Here is a 22,086-nt window from a genome sequence, read left to right on the forward strand (position 1 = left end):
AGTCAGCTATCTGCTGTGCATAGTGTGTTTTATTGCTAATCACCTATTGTATAGAGATTAGTTATTTCCTGTGAGAAGAACTAGTTTATTGCTCGATAGTGTTAGATTTCCTGTTATATTGCACTTCATTCTTTGTGTTTTTCAATTTTAAAAATGATAGAACGGGGAAAAAAAGTTAAAACTAAAACCCCAGTCACACGGTCACACACTAAGTCATTGACAACAGACTCTCAACCTTTACCCACTTTGACCGCCATAGATATAATGCTGCAACAGACCATTGGTGTTGTGGCAAACGCCATTGAGAACACAGAGAGACGGCTCTCTATTACACCATCACTATGTATGCCAATACAGGAAAAGAGACACTTCAATTACTATGACTGAAGCGTTGGAGGTTAGCTCCTATATGACCTCATCCTATATAGATCTGCCCTGTAGTCAGTTGCCTGCAGAAAATTCTATAGATCCCCAAGACCGACCCACTACTCTGACCCCTCCTGCTGGAGAGAAAAGGTTAGAAGTGTGTAAGCCTTGTTCTAGGAATAAGAAAACAAATATTTTAAATAAATCGAGTAAAAATAAGCACACAAACCATGATTTGGTGACTCCATTTAACAACCTATCCGAATCCATGCCAGGAATACCATGCTGGGTTGCTAACATGGTCTCGGACTTACAAGCGTCCCTAGAACGGGTAATTGATACCCAACTCAAGCCTCTGGTATCAAAACTTGATAAACTCATTTCTATTGTGAATACCAGAGGTGGAGGGAAAACTGAGGTAGCTAATTCACAAAAAATCCTCGCATCCCTTGCTACGGAAGCCCAACCACACAATGCCCCTGGCAATATAATAGCTGGAAATAATAGCCCACCAGCACAGATTGCCAATGCAGGAGAAACGTTAGGTATCCAAAGACCCACACCTACCCTACCCCAAGCCTCGCCTAGTATTGGTTCCCAGAAAAAGAGTAGCCAAACTATAGAAAATCTGGCAAGTGCAGTAGATAAAGTTCCAATTAAGGCAAAAGAAGGCGAACTGGGGGAAAAAATTAATGTATCTATGAAAAGTAATACGATACTAAGAACCACTCCCCAACAGTTGCCAACAATTAACTTACCCCCTGAAGCCCAACCATTTGTCGTTGCACTTGTAGGTGTACCACCCTTAAGTGAGGGGAAAAGAGAAAGGGAAGACGAGCTAAAAAATAAGTGCATCCAGTGGCTCACGGTAAATAGACCCCTACCAGCAAATATTTCAGGTGAAATCCTGCTGGCCAGAAGAGTGGGTTGGATTGGGAGGAACCCAAAGACTGTGGCAGGGGATGTAATCATTTTAAACTTCAGGGATGCCCCTGCCGTAGAACATATATGCAGTACTTACACCTATAGGCAAAACACCCAAATAACTACATTACATCTCTCGTATTTTTACCCTACCCCTAGCCTGGAACCACACCGCCCTAGAGCTAGGTTTGCCAATAGGGGGCACTACCTTTCATCTCACAACCCGGAAAACAGGGGAACATATAGGGAAGATTGGTCTACCCGTGCCCCCCTCTTCCCGCTACAACCGCATTGGAATAGATTCAGTGTATTGGATGAGGTGGATTGACTCAGTTTAGGTGTAAATTCAAATCAACAAGTCATTAATGAAGCCCCTAGCTGGGTAAGGACCTTAGAGGGGGAAGCTTCATTAAAAAATCCTAGAGACAATTTACAAACTGATCAGACATCCGGGAGAAGGACTAACAACAGAAGTAGCTTGGCCACTGAGGGCCCTGATAATTTGGTACAAGACTGCGTAAAATTGGTTTCATGGAACATAGCCGGCCTAAAAAACAAACTGCGTACCCCAGAGTGGGCTGCATTTATGGCAAAATTTGATATTTGCCTAATGCAAGAGACATGGGCATTGGAAGAGAGCTTCAGCCCGACTTTTGCTACCTATGACATTCTGGCAACGTCCACAGGTAAAGGCCGCCCATCTGGTGGATTATCAATCTGGATAGCTACACATTTGGGAACCCAGGCTACGCAAATACCAACAAAATCCCTGGATCTCCAATGTGTCTTATTAAAACCTCCAAATAACCCACCAGTAGCACTAATAAACGTTTATCCGAGACCAACTAGAAACGGCAAAGAATCAGACACAATCAATGATTTGGCCTCATTTATTTTAGGGCTAGACCCTTCTATTGCTATAGTTCTTGGTAGGGACTTTAACTGCCAATTTGAACCGCTGGGTGGTGTCGAGCTGGGCGACCAGGACGAAGTAGACGTGCTATGGCACATCCCAGATCCTGATATTGTCCCAGTCAGAGCCTGGACACCCTTGGTGTTACAAGTAAAATCCCTCTCCCTTGCAACGTCCTTGCGGGCATGCAATGGGAGAGTGGATCCTGACCGCCCAGCAATAGGAACATTCAATCGGGCTAATAGGGTGTCCATCATTGATTATGTAATGGTAGAAGCCAAAAATTGGGACAAGCTGAAGGATTTTAGAATAGAAAAAAGACAGGACAGTGATCATAATGCCCTGGTCTTAACTTTGAAGCCAGGGTCTTTCGGGCTAAAAAACTCTGAGACCAAACTAGCTATGGCAATGCCCCCCCTCGTATTAACTAATAATAGAAGGAGGGTGAAATGGCCCCACTTGGCAAAGTCACCTTTACAGCTTGCAAAAATCTACCAAACCGTGATACCCTTTATATCCCAGATGGCTGCTGCAACCGGCCATCTACAGGTACTGGAAACACACAAACAACTAGTTACGATGTTGGGAGATGTTTTCTATCCTGTAGCTAGAGCCAAGAGGTGTGCGCCGAAAACCCATCCTTGGTACAACGGTGCCTGTAGGAAATCAAAAAAGGAGCTCCTTGCAGCAATTAAATCAAAAAATAAATTGAATATCAGAGCTGCTAGACAGACATATAAGAAGGAATTGTCCAGGGGTAGGATGGAATGGGAAGAAGAGAGGTGGGAAAAATTGAGGGATGCTCTAGTGTCAAAGGACGCTAAACTTTTCTGGGCACTGGTGAATTTCACCACGAGAGATAGTGGGGAATCTTTTCTACCAAACATTGCTTCCTCAGTGTGGGAAATACACTTTGCCACATTGTACACTTCTCCCTCGGCTGTAATATTGGAGCATCCAAATAGGGATATGGCAATGCAACTAGATGACCTTCTCTGTACTCCACTGGACCTAGGTCTCCTGCATGAGTGTCGACTGCAGGGGACCTCGGACTGTGGAGATCAGATAGGTCACCTAGACACCAGGGTGCGGTTGGCTCCTGGAAGTGTCGAGAGCATCTCAATTAAGGAAGTAGAATCCGCAATTGCTAGACAGCCCCCCAATAAAGCACCAGGCCTCGATAAGGTGCCAGGCGATCTCTTTCGTTCCCAACCCAAAATCTGGGCACCGTACTTAGCTGTACTGTTTAATGCAGTTTTGCTAGGAGCCAACTTGCCAGATACTTGGGCCGGGGCCGAGATTGTGCCTATTTTTAAAAAAGGCTGCCCCTTAGTTCCCTCAAACTATAGGCCGATAAGCCTTCTGGATACTACTCAGAAACTCATGGGCCGGATTATTCTGGATAGAATACTTGGGTAGGCAGATGAGAATAAAATAATAACTACCCTCCAGGCTGGGTTTAGAGCTGGGATTTCGACCCTGGACCAGCTTTTTAGGCTACAGGTCTTGTTCTGGAAGACTGTAAGTCTGGAGGGCGGTAGCCTCTACCTGGTCTTCGTAGACTTACGGGCCGCTTTCGATCTCGTGCACAGGGAAAATCTATGGAGGGTTTTGAAAGAACTAAACCTCCCGCCCTACCTACTAGATGTCCTGAAGTGTTTCCATAATGGGAACTATGCCCAGGTACGTTGTGGGAAGAACTGAGAACTATCGGACCGTTTTCCTGTTACTAGAGGAGTGGCTCCCACGCTCTTTAGCCTCTATATAAATAGTCTGGTGGGTGAGCTAGATACTGTTAGGAATAGCGACGTCCCTCGGTTGTCATCTGGACGGGTGCCTGCTTTGATGTTCGCAGACGACACTCTGTTGTTGTCCCGAACTTCTACAGGCATCCAGAGGGTATTGGACGGCTTTGTAACATTCTGTGCTTCGCGGGGACTTGAGATCAACTTAGAAAAGACGAAGTTTATGATCTTCGGCCCCCCGAAGCGCACCCGCCCCTGTCCAGTTTTAAATGGCATCCCACTCGAAAGGGTCAGAACTTTTGTATATCGGGTGTTACCCTGACTGAAGATTTCAGCTGGGGTCCCCAGGTAGTCAAATCTGCCCTGAGGCTCACACAGATAGCGGGTGGTGTTAACAAGTTTCAGAGGAAAACACAATTTAAACCAGTCTCGCCAGGTCTTGAAATGTATGGTGCCCAAGCTAGACCCGCCACAATGTACGGCGCAGAGCTGTGGGGTCATACTCGTGCACTGACCCTTTCTAAGGTTGAACATACATTTATTAGAAACCTGTTAGGGCTCCCCCAGAGCACTCCGCTTATACCCTTGAGACTAGATCTAGGTTTAGAGCCTATCTCTGAACTCTTATCGAGCCGACCTCTCCTGTATTGGAGAAGGCTGTGGACAGCACCTGAGCTCGATGACTATAGAGCTGAGTTCTCTGCAATCTGGGATCAGCTGAAGAGTAGAAATATACCCTGGCTATCCCATATTAAAGCTGTAGTATACCAGATAGGCCTGCCCCAATTATGGGAGACCCCCGAGGAAAGTTGTATAGCGGTACAGAGAACGGAGCTGTTGGCTCTATTTAGACAGTATAATCTAGCTCTGTTACACCGCTCACCATTTATGGGTAGGTTGACCACAGAATTCCTACAAATAAAATTGGCGCCCAGCAGGGAGGAGTTTCTAGATTTGATCCAACCCCCTATGGCAAAAAAGCTATATATCCAATTAAGGTATGGTTGCCTTCCAATCGGGGAATTGACTTGTAAATGGGCCGGAAGAGGTGAGGGGATCTGCCCAGTTTGTAACGAAACTAAAGAAGATCTAGCTCACGTTTTATTCTTTTGCTCTGCTTACAATGGAATACGTAGATCTTGGCTTGTGCCACTGTGCAGAAATTTGGGCTTAAAACAATGTGCCCAAGCCTGTAGGATTTTACGTTACGATACCTCACCCCCATTGTGTTCTCTGTCTCTCGCTTTTTATATGGCATGTGGCGGAGGAGGTCTGCCCTGATTAATCAATCAATTAATTAATTGTTCTTAATATTGAAGAACTAAATTGTTCATTATCTCTTACTTGATAACTTTTGTTTAATAACTTTTTATCTTAAGTGCTTAATTATTTATGTTTTTTATTCTGTGTGCACATATTTTATCTGTGCTTTTATGGTCATCGACCGAAATAAAGTTATCAAAAGAAAGAAAAAAGAAAGTTTACATGGTTAGCGAAGAACAGAGTTTATTTGCACTTACTCATTTTGGTATTCACAGAAGGCACTTACTCATCAATGAGTAAATGCCTTCTGTGAATACCAAAATGAGTAAGTGCCTTCTGTGAATACCAAAATGCGTAAGTGCCTTCTGTGAATACCAAAATGAGTAAGTGCCTTCTGTGAATACCAAAATGGTAGTAAGTTTAGGATTTTGTCTTAAGTTAGTTCTGTGAATCGGGCCCCTAGTTTTTTTTAAATTTAACATTGGTATACCCAATTAGAGGGAATGTATTTCCATAGTGTAGTTACATTTACTGTGGTATGCATGTATATGGTGTAGTTTGACAGTTTTATACTTAGTGCGTTTTAAAGTATAGCTACACAATATTGTATTGTAATTGAATGTAAAAAACAATTCTTGCAGCAATGGCGCTAAAAGAAATTATCCAACTGGTAGAACGTTACAGCGTGTTTGAGTGATTGGTTGGTTGGTCGGTATAGTGCTTAAATGCTATGTGGCTGATTTGCAATCATTTTGTTGTCGTGCACAAGTGAGCAGTTTGATATTCTTAGTTCGTCGTAGGTTGCAGCACCTGTGTACGTAGTGGTTGAAAGAGGATTTAGAGATAAGGTACTGATCTGATTGTTACCAATGATTGGGAGGGTCTCTGTTAGGTCCACCCACGTGTGCCAGGTGAGCAGTATGAGGAATGCACTGGATGCAGACAGTTGTGGCAAGGATGCATATTAATCTTTGCAGTAATAAAAAATCAGCTGTCAGACATGGGGCCTATACAGCAGCCATGTCAGTGATGCCACCGGTCTATCACAGGGTGGCCAAAGTCAGCCAAGAGACATGCATAGGAGAGACTTTGTCTTGCCAAATGTTCTTTTCATACCAACCAGCAGCAACAGAGGAGCAACTCAGGTGTGCCCTGGCTACGTAACAAAAGTCAGTGTCTCTGACTACTGTCCATGAGTTCCATCTATGCCTCACAGCTGTCTATAATGCTCTCATACCCCTCAAAATCTTCGCGACCCATTAATCTGGTATTGGCATGAAACATTATATCTTGGTAGCAGAAGCTGGAAGTTAAAACCCTGAAGTCAAGCAGATGGAATCTTCAAATACCCTGGACAAAACTGGCAGAGCAATAAAATGGCTGCCATAGAACTCCTCTCAAGAGTTTACAAGACAACCATAAAACAGCACAAAGAAATGAGCACTCTCAGCCATAGCATGGCAAAAAGAAATGAGCACACCCAACCATAAAACAGCACAAAGAAATGAGCAGCCCCAACCAAAAAATGGCACAAAGAAATGAGCACTCATAACCATGTAATGGCAAAAAGAAATGAGCACATCCAACCATAAAACAGCATAAAGAAATGAGCACTCCCAACCATAGTATGGCAAAAAGAAATGAGCACACCCAACCATAAAACAGCACAAAGAAATGAGCAGCCCAACCAAAAAATGGCACAAAGAAATGAGCACTCTCAACCATAGTATGGCAAAAAGAAATGAGCACACCCAACCATAAAACAGCACAAAGAAATGAGCAGCCCCAACCAAAAAATGGCACAAAGAAATGAGCACTCTCAACCATAGTATGGCAAAAAGAAATGAGCACACCCAAGCATAAAACAGCACAAAGAAATTAGCACTCCCAACCATAGTATGGCAAAAAGAAATGAGCACACCCAACCATAAAACAGCACAAAGAAGTGAGCAGCCCCAACCAAAAAATGGCACAAAGAAATGAGCACTCGTAACCATATAATGGCAAAAAGAAATTAGCACTCCCAACCATAAAACGGCACTAAGAAATGAGCACCCGTACTGCATCAAAGTTGCCTCTGGGCCAACAAAGGAACATCTCAAAACCGTCAATGAATTCCAGAAAGGTGACGGCTGCAACAGGCCACTGACACTTTGCAACTTCTTAGCACATCACTTGTACAAAACGGCACATGCCCTTGAATGGTGCGGTGAGAAGAAAAGATAGTCCTCCAGTACCACAACTCCTCTATTTCACCTCAATCACATCCAAGCCATGGTACCAACCCACTGTGCATCAATCCACTGTCCCCTGGTGATCTTCTTAAAACAATAAAATAATGTGTATCTTCAAAATCCCGAATGACGCACCCTGCCCATATTTTCAAAATGGCTCTTCTCTGTTCCAAAAAGTTAAAAATAAATGTTCCCTTTTGAAATGCTCTACATAATATTCACACACTTATTCACCACAAACATTCACTATCTATCGCACTGTATCCAGTTAATTCTCCACTCAGGATGTTAAAGCACTTATATTTAATTGACAATACTCCTTCCCATGGTTCCCTACTCCTTCCCATGGTTCCCTACTAACGAACCCCTGTAAACAGAGGCGTCAGGCAGGGATGCGTTTTAGCTCCAACCCTGTTTTCCCTTTATATAAATAGGGTTATATCCTACTATACAAATCATCCAACCGACGCCCCTACCTTAGATGGTTCCAGGGTTCCGCTTCTTATGTTTGCAGACGATACGCTCATTTTATCAAAAACTCAATCTGGTCTGCAGAGGGCCTTGGATCAATTCATGGTGTTTTGCAATGACCATGACTTGGTAATTAATGTTGAAAAGACTAAGTACATGGTGATGCATAAACATAAAAAAATCAAGAGTCAAGTGTCACTGGATGGCACTCCTCTAGAACAGACCGATACATTCCCATACTTGGGCATTACAATGAATAGAAAGTTATCTTGGAAGCCACAGATAGATTTATTTGCTCTGAAACACAACCAGCTTGCTGGAGCCATTCTGAAAGAATTCAGAGCTTCCTATACAAAATCAGTGGGACCTGCAATTGCTCTACATAAGGGGAAAGTTAGAGCATCAATCATATACGGGGCGGAGATTTGGGGCTTTGAAAACTTATTGCCTCTAGTTAAAGCACAAAACAAGTTCTTGTGTTCACTTACGTCCCTCCCACAATCCACCCCTATATTGCCCTTATTGTTAGATTTGGGGTGCAGGGCATTTAATGAGGAGGCCGAGTATAGACCTCTCTCCTATTGGAGAAGACTGTAGACCACCCCCGAGTTCCTGTCGTATGCCAATGCAATTTGGTATATTAAGAATCTCGACACGCAAAAGAGAATTGCCTGGCTCCAAAATATTAAAAAGGGCTTGACTGAAATGGGGTTGAGCCATTTGTGGGTGGACCCTAGGGGTAATCAGTTCCCCAGTAAGCTTGAGTTCAAAACTTTATATTGGGAATTTAGGATAAGAAAACTGTGGTCTGATACGAACAGCAGCTCATTATCCGGTCTCTTCTTGGATCATAAACTTTTAGGTAGCTATGAACCCTACTGGAATTTCATTTCCAAAGTAGGGGACCGTAAACTATACCATCAGTTTAGAGTGGGGTTTCTCCCGCTCAATTCTTTCAGCTACAAGTGGAAGGGCGGAACAGATAGATATTGTCCTATCTGCAAAACACAGGCTGAGTCCATCGCCCATGTCTTGTTTGCGTGCCCAGCCTTTGCACTCCCCAGGAAGATATGGCTAAAGCCGATCTGTTCTAACTTAGGCACCAGATCACATAAAATGGCTATGCGTCTTTTGAGAACTAACACTCGAGAGGACATAGCTGTTGCTCTAGCCAAGTTCCTCAGTTGGTCTTGGGCCATACGCAGGGTCCAGGTTAACAGGAACGATCCCTTATTGCTTTCAGTTTTAGAATTTTAGACTCACCTAGTCTTGTTATATCTAGTTTTCTTTTTTTTAAATTTCTTTTACTAGACAATGAAAGATCTCTACTTTTTACATGGTTTTAGTAGGACCTCTTGGGCTGGTCCCATTTGGAGGGTTTTGTTGTATTTGTTTTATGTATATCTTTTTTTTTTATTGTATTGTATCTTTCATGATGTAACAATCGAATAAAGATTTGTTGACTGACTGAATTGACAATACCACAACGGTTCATTAAAAATATGCAAAACAATGCTTTGGACGCTTGAAGCTTTGTTAAATTTGACAACAGACAGTGGCAACATAAAAACAGGAAATGAATTCCCCTGCAGGGTGCTGTCTATTATCTCAAATTAACAGTGACAAGACAAATATAACTGTCTCATTATATTCCTTTCCAGGAACTTGATAGTGTAATGAATTTGTACAATTGTGACATATATTGGTTTTAATATGTTTTGTATGTATTTTTAAAACTGTTTGTTTTGCATATTTTTAATGAACCATTTTGGTATTGTCAAATAAGTATCTTTATAAGTGCTGTAACATCCTGAGTGGAGTTTTAAGTGGATACAGTGCGATACATGGTGAATGTTTGTGGTGATTAAGTGTGTGAATATTATGTGGAGCATTTCCAAAAGGAACATTTGTTTTTAACTTTTTGGTTTATTGGTGCTCTGTCCCTTTGGTACATACGAGCCCCTCTCCTTGTTTTTTAAGTCTTGTCTGTTCCAGACAGTTATATTGTCAACTACTCCATGGTGACTGGAATCTTCCTGGCTAAACTTAACGTGAAGCAAACACAAGGAGATGATGGACGGAGCGCTGAAACTTTTCAGACACTCACCCCCAGTCACAGATCTAGATTGAATCCATCCTCATTCTTTAGCTCATTTCGGCACCCCAGTTCAGACCCAGCTATATGCAAATCAGTCTTGACCCTGTGCCTCATGGGAACAGTCCAGCCCGAACTGCCAAGCCAGGTCTTCCCTGAACCAGAAACAAGCATCCTAGGACCGGTTTCTGGGTAACACCCTTCATCAGCCAGGCTAGCTTGAATCCAGTGGCAAAGTGAGCAAGGGACCCACGTCTGGGCATACCCTGCCAACTTAGGGCGAACAAAGCAAACACAAGGAGATGATGGACGGAGCGCTGAAACTTTTCAGACACTCACCCCCAGTCACAGATCTAGATTGAATCCATCCTCATTCTTTAGCTCATTTCGGCACCCCAGTTCAGACCCAGCTATATGCAAATCAGTCTTGACCCTGTGCCTCATGGGAACAGTCCAGCCCGAACTGCCAAGCCAGGTCTTCCCTGAACCAGAAACAAGCATCCTAGGACCGGTTTCTGGGTAACACCCTTCATCAGCCAGGCTAGCTTGAATCCAGTGGCAAAGTGAGCAAGGGACCCACGTCTGGGCATACCCTGCCAACTTAGGGCGAACAAAGCAAACACAAGGAGATGATGGACAGAGCACTGAAACTTTTCAGACACCCCCCCCAGTCACAGATCTGGGTTGAATCCCTCATCATTCTTGAGCTCACTTCACCACCTCAGTTCAGACCCAGCCATATGCAAATCAGTCTGGACCCTGCTCCCAATAGGAACAGTCCGATCTGAACTCCCAAGCCAGGTCTTCCCTGGAACGGAAACGAGCATCCTGGGACCGTGTTTTGCTTTGAACTTAACGTGACTCAATTGAAACTCATCCATGAAAATCCTGTTCACATCTTTCAGACCTTAATAAATATTATCCAAGAGCCAAAATTCCCTACTAGTTAAGCTGATTATAAGATCTGAATTCTAACAAACATCAACTTTTGTAGAAGAAAGCTGTCTTCTCTTTGACTACCACAAAAGACCTGGGTCTGGGACTGAGAAATCATTGACTGTAATTTGGGACAAAATCAATATATTTGCACCTTTTCTAGAGCGCACGTCTGTGCATGCAGATTTACAGCTTTTTAAAAAATTGGGCCCATAAAGTTAGGAGCAACAAGCACACATCAGAAACATACAAGAATGGTCAGAAATCCTGGGTCTGTCACAAATAATCTCAGACGTCTCTGATACGTGGCAGTGCATCAACAGATTTATTATTTGTGAATCAGTCATATAGTTAGTGTATTTTCATATGATATGACACAGTGTAGTTATACAGTGTAGTTACACCATTTTATCCTTAGTGTATTTACCTTACAGTTAGCTAGTTGGTATAGTAAAGTTGGTGTAGTAAACAGTGTAGTCACAGTTTAATAGAAGCTACATATTTAAACTACAATGCATAGCGCATAGGTAGCACAGAGACAGAGCATAGCAGGGTAAGGTTACGTGTTATTGTTCTATGGGTAGTTATGTTATGTGTATTTGTAAAGAGCACTATCACACGTGCGAGTATCCGGGCACTGTGCAGGTGTATGAGGCCAGCCCCCGGAGCGGCGTGGGGAATTACTCAAAGAGACAGGTCTTCATCATCTTGCGGCGTTCACAAAGAGAAGAAGAGGCGCTGACGTGTAGTTGGAACTTGTTCTATGCTTTAGTAGCAATGTGAGAGAATACTCAACTTTCGGTTCCGCTGCACAGCGAATTTGTGCGGTGTATGCTGTTAGGAGTACGCTTAATCGCAGGTGCCTGGAGAGTTGATGGAGGTGTGCCCCCTGAATATTGAATGAATGTTAGAACTGGGGGTCTCTAGTTGGCAGAGGTATGTACCTTTGAACAAATAGGGACCCTTGCTTCTAGTCAGGGTAAGGGGGGTACACTCCTAAAATAACCCCTGCTCACCCCCTTGGTAGCTTGGCACAAGCAGACAGGCTTATCTCAGAGGCAGTGTGTAAAGCATTTGTGAATACATACAGTAATACAGTGAAAACACTACAAATGGACACCACACCAATTAAAAAAAATAATTAATCTTTACTAGACTTACCACAAGACCAAATAACAAAAATCCACAACACTGTAATCAAAAATAGTCTCTAAAATAGTAGAAAATAGCTCAGTTCTCTTAAGTTTAAATGCAACACTTTACTCTCAAAGTACCTTTGATGCGTAACGCAATGCAAACAAAAGGGTCGCAGGGAAGATGATGCGTCGGTTCCTTACACTCAAGGGAGTGGATGCGTCAGTTCCTTACTGCTGCGCAGGGGAGTTGATGCTCGCTTCCTTACTGTGTGGGGAGGTGATACGTCGGTTTCTTACTGCTCTCCGGTACAATGCGACAAGATGGCACCTCGATGCGATACTCTTCTCCAGTGTGATTCGACAAAATGATGCGATGCGTGCATGCCTGACGGCCATGCGGCGACTTGATGATCTTTGGAGCCGTGACAGGCCCTGCGACGCACTTCTCTGGTGATGTGACGGCAACCTCTGCGGTTGCGCCACGCTTTGGCGATGCGATGGCGACAGCGGCAGCGGCGGCACCGTTCCTCGGCGATGCGATGGCAACTGCTGCAGCGGCGACACACTTCTCCTCGTTGCGTCGCGCTCCAGCTCCCAGCGACTCGCAGTCTTCTCAGAGGGCCCGAACAACAGTAGGCACCTCTCTGCAGGCAGAATTCCACAGCAAGGGAATTCAGGGGAGCTGGTGGTGAGGTCTTGTATCCCTGAGACTTCAGGCAGGAGGCAAGCTCAGTTCAAGCCCTTGGAGATTCTTCTTCAAGATTGCAAAAGTACACACAAAGTTCCTTTTCTCCTTTCCTTGGCAATAAATTAACCACTGCAGGCCAACCCCAACAGCACAGCACAGGGGCAGTCTCATCCTTCAGTTTCCTTGGTTCTTCTCCTTGGCAAAGGGTCGTCTTGATTCCCAGAAGTGATATAAAGTTCTGGGGTCTGAGTCCCCCCTTTTATACACCAAAATCCTTTGTCTCTGAAGGCAGAGAGTGTCTGTGCCTAGTTCAAACTAGTTCTGTGCAGTCCTGGAGCACTTTGTTTACAGGACTCCTTCTTCCTTTGTCAGTGGGGGCTAGGGTCCTCAGACGCACCACAGGAGGTGGAGCCAGCATTGTGGAAGGCAGGCACAGCCCTATTCAGACCCAGATGCAGCCCCTCCCACCACTCCTCATCAGATAGGTCTATTCAGCCTAGTGCTGACTCACCCTGTCTCCTGGAGTCTCCCCAGCCCCTGTCACCCACAAACCAGACACGGACTACACAACCTAGCAGAGGCAGGCTTGGATGGTTAGGCAAGAAAATACCTACTTTCTAAAAGTGGTATTTTCAAACACAGAATGATAAAACCAACTTCACTTTACAATAGGAGGCACTTGCATTGTGGCACTGAATAACAGTGGCAAAGTGCCCAAAGCATCTAGACCAGCAAAGCATATAGCAAAAACACAAGAGGCAACAGCAAAAAAATGGAAGGGAGACCCACGCCAATGGTGCCAGGTCATATTGATGAGAAAGAGAGTATCGATGACAGAATATTGAAAATAATGTATCGACAGGTAAGTAAGTCTCGATTTTCTCTAACTAACTCCACATATATGTACCTACGTGGTACATATATATTTAAAGTACGTAGATGTGGAGTTGAGAATAGTAAATCTATACGTCCGTATATGCACTTAACTTTCGATATTTTTTGCCTTGATATTCTGTCCTGGATATTTGTGTGCCACGATATCGTTGGTGTCGATATTCAGTAGTACAATTGTTGATGGAAGTGTATGCGGTTGTTCAAGTAGTCTGAGCCCATGTTATGTGTGCTTTGTATTTGTGGGTGAGGAGCTTGAATTGTTTGCCCTTGTGAATCGGGAGCCAGTGCAACTCCCTCAGGTGTGGTGCGATGTGACTGCACTCTAGAATCTCATCCCATAATGCTTTGCTGGGCCTTTGGTTGGCATTGTATTTTTGCCCATAGCTTTTAGGGGTGGTCCTAGGAGGATGGGACCACCACCGAATCGTTCAGCATGATGTGCTCTTTGTGTTCAAGGCAGCTGCTTGGTTCTCTCCCTAGGTTAGGGGGGACCCCAAAATCATCACCTCTCTGACAGCGTGCTGTATTTTCATTTTCACTTTTATGAGATGACTATGTGCATTTTAGCATGTAAAGATAGAGTTACTTGTTGTTTTATCAAAGGTATGTGAGGTTTCTGTTTTATTAATTGGGATGAGACGTTAATTCAGTGTAGTGGTACTCTGCCAACTTCGCCCACCCTTAATTATGATTAAGTCTGTAATTTGTATAATTCTTTATCACAGTACATCTAAATTTTATTGTGAATTTCAGATAGCCGTCACTAACCAGTGTACTCTCTGCATGCTCCCGTGGGTTAACCACATGGCGGCTGCTCCACTGATCTATGCATGTCACAAACCGGCAAAAGTTTGTGTTTTAAAACTTTTTTTATTCTTCCTTGAAAAGCCCAGTTCCTCGCATGCCAATAAGATATGAGGGAGGTACTTATTCCTTTTCCAGCATGGGAAGTGCCCTACTCCTTCTCTTCGAGGGAATAACTTTTACCGCTGGGAAAGAATGTGTTAAACATTTGTAAAGACCCAAAAACCTACAAATGTGTCGCTGTTCAACAGTTTTTTGCTGGACAACTGCCCATGAACGTCACCAGCCGACTCCTGTTTGGAAATTTACTCCAAGGTAGAATTCAGAAAACTGTCTCCGTCCATCAGGGGAGCGGAGGACATTATCTCTGAGAAAGTTCTTCTGCTGCCGCAGCCTCGATTGGGTCCATCACAGGATCCTTTCAATTAGTGGTCAGCCCACTACTAGATTGCCACCTCATAGTAATGGTCATTCCACTATGTGTAGGGTCAACATTCAGTAAATGTCCCTGACTTGGATTGCCATGTGAGTTATAGTAGTTCCAGGCAGGTTAAGTAACCAATCGCCTTGACGCGTGCGAGAACTCTGCCTGCACATATGGACATTGCTTTTTTGTTTTACTGAAACAAACTCCCCTTTTGTAGTTTTTTGGGGGACGTCCGCAGCAAGATCCCTCACAGGGAGGTAGTCTCAATATAGCCAATGGTTCTGCCACCAAAATTCATTACAGCCCTGAAAGCATGTTTTTATTTTTTAACATTGTGGCCTTTCTTTTTTTTACAGTTGTGAAGGAGATGACGGAGGAAACTGTGGTCCCACAGCAGGAAAAGCTACCTAACAGCCATGCCTGGCGCAAAAGTCACCCAGAGAGGCACAAACCAGAAGGTACACAAGGTTTTAGTGGCCATCCACAGCCCATAGTAAGAATGAGATATAACCACCCTGCTCCAGTGTGGATTTTTCATTGAAATGTATGGGGTTCGAAGGATGCTCCTGGTGTAAAGCAGGAAACTGAGTGGCTGCAGAAGGAGGTTCATAGGGAAGTGATTTGGTGTCACGCAGTACGACGAGCTACAACAACCAAACTGGTGGCCGCTGTCTCACTAACACAGAGATTGTAGGATTCACCTGCTCCGCTGAACTATTGAGGCATGGTGATGTCTAGGTGACCAACGATGGTCTGCTGTCACCCAAAGCGTTTACAAGTGTGAAACGTCACTCACAGGTTCAAAGATCAGGGCAGGTCATGACCCAGAGGGAACATTGCTTCCGGGGCAGATCCTCCTTCCCATTTAACCCCTCGCCTTGATTATGTACCCTGGTGCCTCAGTATAGAGAAGTTTGTTGCTATCATCTAGGTGTGTGCTCAATTATGGCGCACACATTCTCCTTCATGCCTGTGGGTTGAAAAACCCATGTTACTATGGTGACCTGGAAGAACGTGACCAAGGGGATGGGTGGCAGGTCTTTTAGGGACATTGCGGTAAGAAGGACACATGAAAGTTCCAATTGGACACTGTCCCTCATTTCTCTGCAACAAAATAAAAGGATAGATGGGGTGGTGAAACTTTTCAAACACTGAACCCCAGTCACAGATCTGGGTTTAATCCATTGTTATTTTGCTCACCATGTCTCCCCTGCTTGGACCCCGCCATATGCAAATCAGCCTTGAAGCTGAGGAACTCCATGGCTAGATACTTCTGGCTACCTAGGGTATAAGAGCCAGTGGAGAGAGATACTCCCCAGGGGTTCTTGGCTGCTCGACAAATGGTCTTCATCGTGAGAGAGGTTGATTTGAAGACACAGCATGAGCCTCACATAGAGGTAGTCAGAGGTTGCAGCTTGTTCTTTGGTGTCCTGGGCACTGCCTTACTACCACATTCCTCAGGAGTCATAAACACAGCATCAGGAATCCAAAATGAGGCAGAGCTCCAAAAACTCTGTTTACCTTCTGTGGTTTCTACTGCTCACCCTCCCCCAGTCACCTCACTAGCACATGGTGTCAGTTCAATGTTCTGTGCAAGGATTCACTTCAACAAGTGTCTGCCAAGTTAGTGAAGTGACATCCACTATAAAGCGCATTATTTGATCAAAACTGCGAGCCTTCGCGTGTCCGGAAGAGAGCCAGGGCTGTGTCAGAGACAGCTTAGTAAGGGGTGGACTTTGGTAGCATCATGTGAAACTCTCTGACAGAGTAGAAGAGAGCCAGGACTGTGTCAGAGACATCTTAGTAAGGGGTTGCCATAGTCCAGCCTGGTCATTACTAGATGCTACACCACAGTATATAGGTTGGACACCAAATGGGCTGGATACCAGGTCTTTCACGGTTTTGTAAAGGTGCGGTTCACTGTTGAGGTAGAGGCTGAAGTTATGCAGTGCCTCCGTACCTCTCTTCCATACTGGGGTTCAACAGGCACTGCAAATCCATCTTCTATGTGTGGCCTTTCCTCCTATTTGTGTTGCATGGATGTATCTTTTGTACAGTCTTCTTGAACTTTGGAAGTAAGTAAGCACTGTGAATCAGATATTTCAAGAGTTCCTCCAATGGGGCAAAATACCTAATTAAGGCACTTTTCCTCAGTTGCCTTGTGTAACCTGGTGGAGGTGAGCATTTGAGCAATTACACAGCCTACTCTTGTACTAGGGAGAGAGATGTCATACCTATGTTTACTCACCACTAGCCATCCCTCTAGTTATAGGAAGAACAATAAAGACATTCCAAAATTAAAGCAGATAACTCTGGGTAAACAGGCGTGCCTCTGACATGAGAAACAATTGATGATGCATCATCATGGCGCCCTTCCCTTATCATGGTGACCTTTGAGCAATGTTTCAAGTAAAACGACTTTAATTGGACCAATAAGAGGCTCCCTTTTTGCATTAATTGAAAAAGAAGGTTGCTGGAAGGGCTTAGTTACTGGGAAATTTTGGAGTCATGCATATAATAAAATACCTAGATTAGATTGTAGGAGCACAGGGCTCAGTGAACCGCCTCTGCTCCTGGGTGTTGCTACACACGGTTCCATGATAAGGTGGAATCCAGGCGCTAATGAGGCCAAGTCACAATGACAATCACACTTGAGTGTGCACAACATCGACTTCTCAATACCAGTGGTGTCGTTGAGGTTGAGTATACCTGCTGTTGGGTATATATAATGGCCCTGAGATATGGGTGTTTGTTGACACTGACTGTAGATGTTGTTTTGTATGTGATGGACATCAGATTTGTGGTTGGTTTTTTTTTGTTGATATTTAGCATAGACACTGTTCTGTATGTGATGGTTGTGAGTTGTGGGTGTTTCTTGACATTTAGCATAGAGGCTGTTGTGTATGTGATGGTCATGAAATGTTGGTGTTTGTTGACATTTAGTGTAGAGGCTGTTGTGTATCTGATGGACATTAGATGTAGTTGTTTGTTGACATTTAGCATAGATGCTGTTGTGAATGTGATGGTCATGAGATGTGGGTGTTTGTTGACATTTAGTGTATATGCTGTTCTGTATGTGATGATCATGAGATGTGGGTGTTTGTTGACATTTAGTGAAGATGCTGTTGTGTATGTGATGGTCAGGAGATGTGGGTGTTTGTTGATATTTAGTGTGAATGTTAATGTGTATGGAATGGTCAAGAGATGTGGGTGTTTGTTGACATTTAGTCTAGATGTTCTTGTGTATGTGATGGTCATGAGATGTGGGTGTTTGTTTACATCTAGTGTATAAGCTGTTGTGTATGTGATGATCATGAGATGTGGGTGTTTGTTGACATTTAGTGTATATGCTGTTCTGTATGTGATGGTTGTGAGTTGTGGGTGTTTCTTGACATTTAGCATAGAGGCTGTTGTGTATGTGATGGCCATGAAATGTGGGTGTTTGTTGACATTTAGTGTAGAGGCTGTTGTGTATCTGATGGACATTAGATGTAGTTGTTTGTTGACATTTAGCATAGGTGCTGTTGTGTATGTGATGGTCATGAGATGTGGGTGTTTGTTGACATTTAGTGTATATGTTGTTGTGTAAGGGATGATCATGAGATGTGGGTGTTTGTTGACATTTTGTGTATATGCTGTTGTGTATGTGATGATCATGAGATGTGGGTGTTTGTTGACATTTAGTGAAGATGCTGTTGTGTATGTGATGGTCATGAGATGTGGGTGTTTGTTGACATTTAGTGAAGATGCTGTTTTGTATGTGATGGTCATGATAAGTGGGTGTTTGTTGACATTTAGTGAAGATGTTGTTTTGTATGTGATAGTCAAGAGATGTGTGTGTTTGTTGACATTTAGTGTATATGCTGTTGTGTATGTGATGATCATGAGATGTAGGTGTTTGTTGACATTTAGTGTAGAGGCTGTTGTGTATCTGATGGACACTAGGTGTAGTTGTTTGTTGACATTTAGCATAGATGCTGTTGTGTATGTGATGGTCATGAGATGTGGGTGTTTGTTGACATTTAGTGTATATGTTGTTGTGTAAGGGATGATCATGAGATGTGGGTGTTTGTTGACATTTTGTGTATATGCTGTTGTGTATGTGATGGTTGTGAGTTGTGGGTGTTTCTTGACATTTAGCATAGAGGCTGTTGTGTATGTGATGGAGATGAAATGTGGGTGTTTGTTGACATTTAGTGAAGATGCTGTTGTGTGTGTGATGGCCATCAAATGTGGGTGTTTGTTGACATTTAGTATAGAGGCTGTTGTGTATCTGATGGACATTAGATGTAGTTGTTTGTTGACATTTAGTGAAGATGCTGTTGTGTATGTGATGGCAGGAGATGTGGGTGTTTGTTGATATTTAGTGTGAATGTTAATGTGTATGGAATGGTCAAGAGATGTGGGTGTTTGTTGACATTTCGTCTAGATGTTCTTGTGTATGTGATGGTCATGAGATGTGGGTGTTTGTTTACATCTAGTGTATAAGCTGTTGTGTATGTGATGATCATGAGATGTGGGTGTTTGTTGACATTTAGTGTATATGCTGTTGTGTATGTGATGATCATGAGATGTGGGTGTTTGTTGACATTTAGTGAAGATGCTGTTGTGCATGTGAAGGTCATGAGATGTGGGTGTTGACATTTAGTGAAGATGCTGTTTTGTATGTGATGGTCATGAGAAGTGGGTGTTTGTTGACATTTAGTGAAGATGTTGTTTTGTATGTGATAGTCAAGAGATGTGTGTGTTTGTTGACATTTAGTGTATATGCTGTTGTGTATGTGATGATCATGAGATGTAGGTGTTAGTTGACATTTAGTGTAGAGGCTGTTGTGTATCTGATGGACACTAGATGTAGTTGTTTGTTGACATTTAGCATAGATGCTGTTGTGTATGTGATGGTCATGAGATGTGGGTGTTTGTTGACATTTATTGTATATGTTGTTGTGTAAGGGATGATCATGAGATGTGGGTGTTTGTTGACATTTTGTGTATATGCTGTTGTGTATGTGATGGTTGTGAATTGTGGGTGTTTCTTGACATTTAGCATAGAGGCTGTTGTGTATGTGATGGAGATGAAATGTGGGTGTTTGTTGACATTTAGTGAAGATGCTGTTGTGTATGTGATGGTCAGGAGATATGGGTGTTTGTTGACATTTAGTGTGAATGTTAATGTGTATAGAATGGTCAAGAGATGTGGGTGTTTGTTGACATTTAGTCTAGATGTTCTTGTGTATGTGATGATCATGAGATGTGGGTATTTGTTGACATTTAGTGACAATGCTGTTTTCTATGTGATGGTCAAGAGATGTGGGTGTTTGTTCACATTTATTGCAGGTGCTCTTGTCTGTAAGATGATCATGTGATGTGGGTGTCTGTTCACAATGATTGGAGATGCTGCAGTGTATACGATGGCTATTGGGTCTGTGTATTTGTTGATATTGAGAGTAGATGCTGCTTTGTGTTTGGTTGTCATGAGATGTGGATGTTTGTTGATTTTTAATGTAGATGTTGTTGTGTATCTGTATGATATGTGAGTTTTTCTTGACATTGAGGGTGGTAACTGTTGTGTATAGGATGGACATGAGATCTGGGTGTTTGTTGTCACCGAGTGTGGACGTTGATCTGTATGAGATATGCGTGTTTTGTGAGGTTGTTTTGTGTCTGTAGGCTGTTGTGTCTCTTATGGTTTCCCAAGTTGAGAGAGAGTAATGCACAGGAGGGACAGTGGTTGTTTGTGAATGCTGATGGGGTGTGAAGTTTACCTCTTGTTTATTCTCATCAACAGGTCACACGGTGTCCCACTCAGAAGGCCGAACCCGCAGGATCAGCTACAGTGTGATCATCAACACAGAACGCCTCAAGCATGCCAAACTCCTTGCAGAAAAGGCCATCAAGGTTTGGGAAAACATTCTGCTTTTGAGTCCTTCCACCCTGTCGACTGTCCCATTCGCGTTGTGTGTGGTGTATGGTGAGGCTGTAATGAGGCAATGGGCACTTCAGAGCACTTTGAGATATTGCACACATACAGGAATACAACCACATGCACGAACAATGCCAATTGTGTAGATGTTTGTAGAGAGAAAGGGTTTTTAATAACCACACAGGAGAACTACACCATGTGTAGTAGTTTAATGTAACACAAATAACGGGTACAGGGCAGGCTGCAAGAGCAGTGCAGGGGCCTCCCACAGACACACAACAGGTGCAACACACTTCCTTATACACACAGAATAGGGACAGCATAGGCTGCAGTGCTGCAAGCTTCACTCGCATTCCCAGAAGCGTAAGAGCAGCAGCGTCAGCAGTGCAAGCTTCTTTACTTGCACAAAATAGAGACACAGCTAGCAGTCACAAGGTTCTCTTGGGTAACAAAAATATACACAGTACAGGAAGAAGGGGTGCGATATTCCACACAAACACACAACAAGATAAGCAAAGTCAAGCTTTCTTTTCACATTCAAGAGATGCAGAGAAGGTTGCACACACATTCTAATTGTTTTTATTCAACACAATTTATAAAGTGCGGACGTTCACCCGGAGGAATCATGGTGCTGAGGTGAGGCCACACCATGAGGTCAGTCAAACAGTCAGTGCTGGATCGACCGGTTGTAGCTGGGGTAGAAAGAGTTTGGGAACAACCATGTTTCCAACACTTTCCAAAATGTTAGTAGAGAGGTTCCAGTTAGAAGAGAAATGAATACGCTTCCAGTATTTAGCAGCCAAGACAGAGAACCCTAGCACCACAGAGGGGCATTTAAATTCAGGCACCAGATCAAAGCTGCTCCCACATCTCAGTCTACACAACTTCAACACAGCTGACACTTACACCAAGCTTCTGAAAGATTTACATTTTCACAAATGGGGAGTTTGTTTCCGAAAAATGTAAACCTAATGGCCCCACCACCATAGGAGCTTTTTATGTTTACTGTCCCTCACGGACAGGCAGTGGCGGCTAGTGAATTTTGAAAGTGGTGAGCCTAAATACCTTCTTCAAATTTGAACAAGCAAGCACACACACCTAGAGAGCACAACTGTTAGAAATGGGGGTCTCTGGTTGGCAGTGGATGGCTACTGTCCAAGCAGGGACCCTTCTTTCTAAGTCAGAGTGAAGGGCTGCATCGCCTTGACAACCCCTGCTCCACCCTGTGGTAACGTAGCACGAGCAGTTAGGCTAATCTCAGAGGCAG

The 22,086-nt window shown here is 43.6% G+C and overlaps 1 protein-coding gene across 2 annotated transcripts in view; it reads left to right on the forward strand.

The window, feature by feature from the left end:
- TTLL3 (tubulin tyrosine ligase like 3) overlaps positions 1-22,086 on the forward strand; it is a 191,990-nt gene that overhangs the window by 85,279 nt on the left and 84,625 nt on the right. For both annotated transcript variants that reach the window (XM_085624279.1, XM_085624280.1), the window contains 2 exons: positions 15,253-15,354; positions 20,685-20,794. In XM_085624279.1, coding sequence (XP_085480405.1) covers positions 15,253-15,354; positions 20,685-20,794 — 212 coding nt within the window. The remainder of the gene's footprint in view (positions 1-15,252; positions 15,355-20,684; positions 20,795-22,086) is intronic.

The sequence above is a fragment of the Triturus cristatus genome, chromosome 9, assembly GCF_964204655.1.
Source record: "Triturus cristatus chromosome 9, aTriCri1.1, whole genome shotgun sequence".
NCBI lineage: Eukaryota > Metazoa > Chordata > Amphibia > Caudata > Salamandridae > Triturus > Triturus cristatus.